Genomic DNA, 8,186 nt, shown 5'->3' with positions numbered 1-8,186 from the left:
TGCCCGCAGCATGGATGAACTGCGCTTTGCCTTCAACGCGTTTGTGCCCATCATTTCCAAGAATTTAGACGAGCGGAAAACAACTTAGTGACGCGTGTAGAGAAGAGTGTGCATGTGCGGGTGTCGACGTACCCCGTGGGTGGTGTCGATGATTGTTAATACTGTGCTATGCCCTGTGGTGACTCCTGACTGCTGCTGTTTTGCGTCATTCAGCTGCTACTCCATCGACTTCACCGTATGGAGGAGAAGGAAAAAAGGGAAAAGGGGAAAACTGAGTTATTGTGTAGCTCACCGTGTCGTTCGTCCACTCTGATGCTCCGTTGCACGTGAACGGCAGCGGCTTTCCGGCGGTGGGTGGCGCGGCTGGGGGGTTTGCGCCGCCGCGCGCACCGTATCTGGCGGTGATGGGCATCCCGTCGACGGATCAGCGCCCGCGCGCCGCCCTGCGTGAGGCGCAGCGCAAGACGTGGCTCGCGTACCAGGAGGTGGCGCGCCGCGACAACCACTTTACTGGCGCGCTGCTGGCGCTCTACGTCTTCGCCGCGGCGGAGCCGATGGTGCCTGTGGATCTGGCCTCCGATGAGCAGACGCGTTCAGCGACCATGAAAGGATACGCACAGGACAACGCCTCCACACCTTTCCACCACACGACTGCGCTGCTGCCAAGCTTAAGAGAGTATGATGCGGCCTCATGCGTCCTTGCGACAGGCAACACCACTGGTGACTGCGCTGCTGAGGACTTCGCGCCCCGCCGAGTGGTCCTTCGCCGTGGTTGGCAGTCCGCGGGTATTCCGAGCCCACCCTGCGATCGAGTCCTCAGAACATCTGGCAGCAGCGAGGGAGCTCCAACGTCTGCGCTGTCGTACCTGAGCGGGGCCCTGTCGCTCCCCGTGACGCCGGCGTTCACGTCGCCGGCAGAGTACATCTGCCACGCGTCGTCTGCGCTGTGGCAGGAGGCGCTGACGCACCGCAACGTCCTGTGGATCGACATGATGACGGACCGGCGGCCAACGACCAAGAAGAAGCTCGGCGAGGCAACGAACTGGGGCCTGCCGGTGGAGGTTGGGATGAGCCAGAAGCTGATCCTGTGGCTGGCGTACGCGTACCACGCCTTCAGGGATGTCCCTTTCATCATCAAGGGCGACGACGACTCATACATGAAGGTGCCGCAGTTCCTGAGCGATGTGCGGTACGTGATGGGCGGCATGCAGGCCCGGCCACCGCCTCCGCCTGCCGATGCCGCCAACCGCAGCACGTACGCGCCGGACATGGGCAGGGCAGAGTGCATGTACTGGGGCAGCTTGCGTCTCTTTGGTCAACTTACGTATAACTCTGGGCTGCTGTTCATGCTGGATCGTCTGCTCGCTGGAGTCGTGCTGGAGCCTCGTCCGAACGGGGAGCCTAACGTCGCAGTGCTGCTGGCCGCGACAGACTTCGACCCTTCATTGTCGCGGGCTTACCACACGTTGGAATATCACCACGAGGATGTTCTGCTTGGGCTGCTCATCCGAAACACGCTCCGACGCGCACGCGACATCTGCCCGAACAATCGTGTCTGGTTCATCAAGGAGGGCTTAGCTCGTTTCCATGACATGCACCGCGACGACTACCACGACGTGACGTGGTCGACGGTCGTGGCGCACCGCTGCACCCCCGCTAATGATTACTACCTTCACCACTTCTTCCAGAGGGAGCACTATGCCACGTTGGCCAGCTCGGGCGGGAAACGCCGCGCTGAGAGAGCCGCTGTGGCGCAGGCGGCGGCGTGGGTGGCGGAGCACCGGCGCGCCATGGGGTCCGAGGTGGTGGGCTGGGACGCCATGCCGGCTGTGCAGTGGGTCCGCAATGTGAAGCGGACGCCTGCGTACGACATGGCGGAGGCGGATGGGGTGCCGGTGTACCGCATCGAGTACAAGTACTGGGTACACCGGCCCAAGGGAGGGAGTGATGAGTACAGGGACGAGGGCCTTTGCGCAGTGCCGTGAGCTTAGCGTGTTGACGGCCGCACTTGTCGTCGAGCCTCTTTTTTTCTTTTTTTGCGCCCTGTGTGTTGACCTTCTCGTAGTCGCGCTGGGGTGTCGTGGCATTGCGGGTGCGCGTTGTTGGCGCGGCTGTGCGCGAATTACGTGGGTGGGGTGTGTGTGAGACACCGTGCCTGTGCCGGCCGCGAGTCGCCGGGGTAGGCTGTGCGGCTAGTCGATCCCCCCTTCCCCCTTCCCTCTCTCTCTCTTCTGTGTTTTCTTCCTGACTTTTCCCTCAAAATGTTTGTGTGCGCACTTGGGGCGGTGGGACGCTGCACTGCTCATCACCGTGTATAGAGGCTTCGTGTCCGCTCTTGTGGTGCTGTACTATTCTTGCCCTACGGGGATGTGTGTGGGCATCTCTCGTGTGTCTGCGCGCATCCTAGCGCATGCGCGCAGCGGGGCCACACACCCGTAGGTCAGTGCGTTTGAATTATGCGACACATTGCCGCTGTACTGCCACCAGCTTCCCCCCTCCCCCCGCTCCCTCTCTGTGGTGTGTGGGTGAGTGGGATAGCTCTGCTGCTCTCCCCCCATCGGTAATGAGTACCGGCTGTGGTAGCCCTGGATGGCTGTCGCGGCAGCGCGGGCGCACACACTGCGGTGGACTGCGCCGTACGGTGGTGTGTGCGGTGCACGCAAAGGGAGGTGAGGCAGCCCGTGCGCCTCTCCGCGCGTGTGCCGCCCCCCTTCGCAGCTGCCCCCTTCTCGTCCGCACCGTTGCGCCTCTGGCACCGTCGCTGCTCTGGTATGCCTCCTCCAGCGTTGTGTGCTGGCCGGTTGAGTGAATGCTGAGTCTTCGCGCGCGTGCCAACCCGCGTCACCTTTCCCTCTTGTTCGTGCTCGTGAATTCTTCCTGTGCCCTTCTCTCTGTCCCCCTATCCCCTCTTTCCATCTTCACGCTTGGCACAATCTACCTGCACCAATCCTCCGTCACACATATCGCCACAACGATCTCTTGATCGCTGCGTCACCGACGCCGCTCGCTGTACCCCCTCCCCCTCATATGTTCCCCCTTCTCGGAGTTTCCCTCTCTTGCCCGCCTCTTCACGGTAAACTGTGCTCGCGCTAGAATCTGCCGCTAGCAATTACATCGCCTGCTGGAAGACAAGTAAGCAAACGATTACCGCTGCGCTCGTCGGTCTCACTGTCTGATCCTCCTTCCCCTCGCTCCCTCTCAACGCACTCCGCCGGACCACACGTGCGCACCCGCGACAGGGAAGCGAAAGGGGGGAAAGCGAGCGAGAAAGACGGAGGCAACGTACAGGGCGGAAAGCGGGAAGGCCGCCTCTTCCACGCGCACAGCAACGCAGCGGCAAGTGCGACGCCGCTGCGTCTTTTCTACTCTCCCGTACTCTCCCTTGTCCAGTGCACATTGTCGCGGCGGTGTAAAGCGTTGACGACGACAGCGCACGACTCGGCTGCGTCCCTCCCCGTTGTGTGGCGTGTTGCGACGACTTCCTCCCCTCATTTTGCAGCACTCCCCCCCCCCCCTCCCCTCCCCTCCCCCCCTCCCCTCGCGCCCCGTCACTGAGGCGGTGGGCATTTGAGCTCTCCCGTATCCCCTTACGTACCACCACGAGTGCATCACCCTCCCCCCTCCCCCCGTTATTTTCCCGGCGCTTCGTTGCCGTGCGCTGGTCTCTTCGCTTCTCTCGGCCGCCCTTCGTCCAAAGCGCCCCTCCCCTCCCCTCTCCCCGTGCCGTCGCCGCCTCCCGTCTTCGCTGTGCTGCCCGCTCCCTCCCCTCTCCTCGCTCGAAGGGTGGTGGGACTCGCCTTTTGCACCCGTGCCCCGTCAGCGCCGCGGCCGCTCTTGTTCGCCGGTGTGGGCCGCGTGCAGACTTGTCTCCGCTCCGCTCGCGGGGTGTCTGCCGAGTTCACATCTGCGCGTGTTGGCTCCCCGACGCCCTCACACTGCCCGCCGACTTTCCACCTTTTACCCTCTCGTCCTCAGTGTGCCATCATCCCGCCGACGGTAGGTGAGACAAGTCGAGCACAGAGGCTTCTGTGACCGGCACAGGCGCACCAAGGCGCTCCACGCAGGCATCTGCAATCGAGCAGGAAGAGAGCTGACACCCCCCCCCCCCCCACACACACACACATACAAAGGGGGGTTTGTTCTCCGACCTCATTCGACGTTGCAACCGCCCTCTCCCCCTCCCTTGCCGTCTCTGTCTCACCGCCAATCTGAATCACGAGGAGGCGGCGGACGAAGGAGGAGGAGAGTCAGGAGAAAAGTGAAAGCGCGCGCGTGTGTGTGTGTGTGTGGGAGAGCGAGAGAGGCAGCAGGGGGAGGGCCACGCCGGCTCTTCTTCTCACATTCCCCTCGTTTTTCTCTTTTCGGGTGCCGTGTGGTGTAGCGTGGCGGCACTGTGGCCTCTTTTCTGCTCTTTTTGGTTGTCGCTGTGCGGTTGATGGTTTTGGGTTCGACCCCCCCACTTCGCCGCCTTTTTTTTCTTACGTTTCGCTTCTCGTCTTGCCTTTTCTTTTCAAATTTCGTCCTTGAACGGTGGGAGCGGTTCTTCAGTGTCTTTTTTACTTCACTCTCGCTTTTGTTTGCACCTCGCACATACAGGCGCACGCCCAGAGGGGAAGGCGCCTCGCGACTCATTCCTCGTCGTGCTGGTTTCGGTCCCGGTGAGTGTTGTCTTTTTGGGCTTCTCTCTCTCTCTCTTTCTTGCGCGTCCTTTCCGTGGTTTTTGCTCTTCTTCTTCTCTCCTTTCTTTTTTTTTTTGGGGGGCGGGGGCGCGCGCTGTTGTGTAAGTTTTGACTCCCCTCTCGTGTGCCTGTGTGTGTGTGTGTGCGTGTGTGTGGCTCTTCTTCCTCCGGCCTCTCTGTTGGCTCGCATTTTGGCACCACTCGCTACGCGTGGCGAACACGTCAGCGCGATCACCTCCCCTCTCTCTCTCTCTTAGTTTGTTGTGTTTGGTGCCTTCCTCGCTGCGGCATACGCGTACTGCGCTTGGACTCCTCGCTGGCGACTCTTCAGGTTGGCATCGCCCGGTACGTGCGCGTTCCACCGTGTTCACGCTCTCCTGCACCAGGAGTCACTGTCATCCCCTGAGCTCGCCACGAGTGCTCGTCCTGCTAGGACTACTGCTGCTGCTCTGCGCGGACAAGGACCCTGGATCAGGCAGACTGCGCTGGCGAAGAGAGGGAGGAAGTATTCCTTCGATTTTTCTTCTGCTGGTGGGATTGGCCAGAAAAGCCGTCTCTTGTCCACCAGCGTAGTGTCACCCACACACCTTCGGTTCTCTGCCCGCGCTACTCCACGCTTTGCTGCTTGACCGTCTTCCGACAGCGTGCCCTCTCCCTCCCTCTCTCACTGCCTGCCAGTCCTTTTCTCCGGACGAGAGGAACGGCCCCGCTCCTCGTGACTCGAAGAGGCGCCCCTGCTGAAACATGTCTGGTGTGACGTCGCCATTAGTGGTGAAGCGGCGCACAAACGCCCTTCGCGGAAGTGCGACTTGGGATACGACGCTGGTGCCACCCTTGGCAACGGAGGGGTCGGGCGAGAGTTATGCTTCGGTGGGGCAGGGCCCCCTCTCCAACATCTCACCAACTGCGGACCACCTCCGCTCCCCCCACCTCAGCGACTCACACTCCCACGAATTCAGCGCCTGTGGCGTCTCACCCTCCTCCCCAACGAGCCGCCTTCGACATTTGTGTCTTTCGCTGAAACTACCGCTCGCGAAGCTGCTCGGCAGTGGCGCTTGTCGCGTCGTCCACCGCTTTGTCTTGGCGCTCGCTCTTCTGCTACTCCTCTACGTACTAACTGCTACGCAGTTCCTCGAAAATGCGAGCCTCACGCGCGTGGAGAATGCGCTCGACCACCTGGTGAATCTGCAAGACCCAGAGCGTGGGCCGTGGTCTGTGCTGGTGCAGCACGAGGATGCACTGCAGCGACTCAACTTCACACATCAGCAGCGCTGCCGCGTCGGATCGATGCTGTGCGACCCGCTAGTGATCGGCGCCGCCTTCCTCCCGTCGTGGACTCTGCACGTCGTGGAGGAGGGCTGCGCGGACTGCACGGACCAGCAGACTTACGCCAGCGCTGTCGAAGGCGTAGTGCTGCAGGCGCGCCACGCCGTGTTCGCGACGTCGGCTGCCCCGCTGGGCCGTGTCGGGCCGATGCTGCTGGCGATGGCGAGCGTGACGGACGACGTGGATGTGCGCGCGGAGCTGCCGCAGTGGGAGTGGCTGCGGCACGTGCACGGCAGCGGCTTTCCGGCGGTGGGTGGCGCGGCTGGGGGGTCTGCGCCGCCGCGCGCACCGTATCTGGCGGTGATGGGCATCCCGTCGACGGATCAGCGCCCGCGTGCCGCCCTGCGTGAGGCGCAGCGCAAGACGTGGCTCGCGTACCAGGAGGTGGCGCGCCGCGACAACCACTTTACTGGCGCGCTGCTGGCGCTCTACGTCTTCGCCGCGGCGGAGCCCGACCCCATTCTGGACCCATCCGCGGACTCCGCCGAGTCACTGCACAGCGGCACGTCAGCTGCCTCGCCGGGGCGAGCGCGCCTGAGGGTGCTGTTGCCCACGACGGCGGAGTACAAGGCGGCCACCCAGGCGCTCCTGGCGAGGGCCATGCAGGCCGACGGTGTCGACGCCGTTGCCGGCGAGGGCTTTGCGCAGCGCCGGATGGAGCTCCGCCGCGGCTGGAGCATTGCTGCAGTGGACAGCTCACCGTGCGCGGAGGTGGCCAGCAGCTGGACGGCTGGCGGCGCGAAGACGTCTGCGCTGTCGTACCTGAGCGGGGCCCTGTCGCTCCCCGTGACGCCGGCGTTCACGTCGCCGGCGGAGTACATCTGCCACGCGTCGTCTGCGCTGTGGCAGGAGGCGCTGACGCACCGCAACGTCCTGTGGATCGACATGATGACGGACCGGCGGCCAACGACCAAGAAGAAGCTCGGCGAGCCAACGAAGTGGGGCCTGCCGGTGGAGGTTGGGATGAGCCAGAAGCTGATCCTGTGGCTGGCGTACGCGTACCACGCCTTCAAGGATGTCCCTTTCATCATCAAGGGCGACGATGACTCATACATGAAGGTGCCGCAGTTCCTGAGCGATGTGCGGTACGTGATGGGCGGCATGCATGCCCGGCCACCGCCTCCGCCTGCCGATGCCGCCAACCGCAGCACGTACGCGCCGGACATGGGCAGGGCAGAGTGCATGTACTGGGGCAGCATGCGTGTATTTCAGAATGCCCAGTTTAACGCTGGCATGACCTTTATGTTGCACCGTCTGCTCGCTCGAGTCGTGCTGGAGCCTCCAGGTAAAGAAAAGCGTGTAGACATAGCGGAGATGGCGGTAATGAAGTTTGATATGAACTTGTCAGCTATCTATCGAGCCGCACGATTCCACCAGGAGGACATTTTGCTTGGGCTGCTCATCCGAAACACGCTCCGACGCGCACGCGACATCTGTCCGAACAATCGTGTCTGGTTCATCAAGGAGGGCTTAGCTCGTTTCCATGACATGTACCGCGGCGCAGAGCACGACGTGACGTGGTCGACGGTCGTGGCGCACCGCTGCACCCCCGCTAATAATTACTACCTTCACCACTTCTTCCAGAGGGAGCACTATGCCACGTTGGCCAGCTCGGGCGGGAAACGCCGCGCTGAGAGAGCCGCTGTGGCGCAGGCGGCGGCGTGGGTGGCGGAGCACCGGCGCACCATGGGGTCCGAGGTGGTGGGCTGGGACGCCATGCCGGCTGTGCAGTGGGTCCGCGATGTGAAGCGGACGCCTGCGTACGACATGGCGGAGGCGGATGGGGTGCCGGTGTACCGCATCGAGTACAAGTACTGGGCACACCAGTTCACGGCTGTCGATGATGGGCTCTACTCTTTACCGCAGAACTGAGCGCCACTAGAGGCGATGCGCGTTTGCCGGGGGTTTATGTGCTCGGTCCGCTGAGGCGCCGCTCTGCTCGCCTTAGCCGGCCGCTCGCCGCCTCCTTTGCGGCCGGTCTTTTCGGTTTGCCGCTGCGACTTCCAACGCGCACGGGCCGCTCAGACCCGTTGCACGCACGGCTCGTGTTGGTGACGCCTCCTTCCTCTCCTTTCCCTCGCCGTGTGTGTGGTGTGGTGCCACTGTGCACCTTCCACACGCACATGGCACGCCACTTCTTTCCACTCCCCACGGGGTCACCCTTCACGCGCGCTGACTTCG

At 62.9% G+C, this 8,186-nt stretch overlaps 2 protein-coding genes across 2 annotated transcripts; both read left to right on the top strand.

Annotated features, from left to right (window-relative positions):
* Positions 1-404: 404 nt before the first annotated feature.
* Positions 405-1,985, top strand: SCGR4 (phosphoglycan beta 1,3 galactosyltransferase; the record flags this gene model as incomplete). Its single annotated transcript, XM_001561485.1, has 1 exon — positions 405-1,985. One exon carries the CDS (start codon positions 405-407, stop codon positions 1,983-1,985), a length of 1,581 nt encoding a protein of 526 aa, XP_001561535.1.
* A 3,438-nt stretch (positions 1,986-5,423) lies between these two features.
* Positions 5,424-7,877, top strand: SCGR5 (phosphoglycan beta 1,3 galactosyltransferase; the record flags this gene model as incomplete). Its single annotated transcript, XM_001561484.2, has 1 exon — positions 5,424-7,877. The coding sequence occupies one exon, from the start codon at positions 5,424-5,426 to the stop codon at positions 7,875-7,877; it is 2,454 nt and encodes an 817-aa protein (XP_001561534.2).
* Positions 7,878-8,186: the final 309 nt, after the last annotated feature.

Source organism: Leishmania braziliensis, chromosome 2, assembly GCF_000002845.2.
Source record: "Leishmania braziliensis MHOM/BR/75/M2904 complete genome, chromosome 2".
In the NCBI taxonomy this organism is placed as follows: domain Eukaryota; phylum Euglenozoa; class Kinetoplastea; order Trypanosomatida; family Trypanosomatidae; genus Leishmania; species Leishmania braziliensis.
The sequence above is the reverse complement of the archived record's forward strand: the minus strand, read 5'-3'. Positions and strand labels throughout refer to the sequence as shown.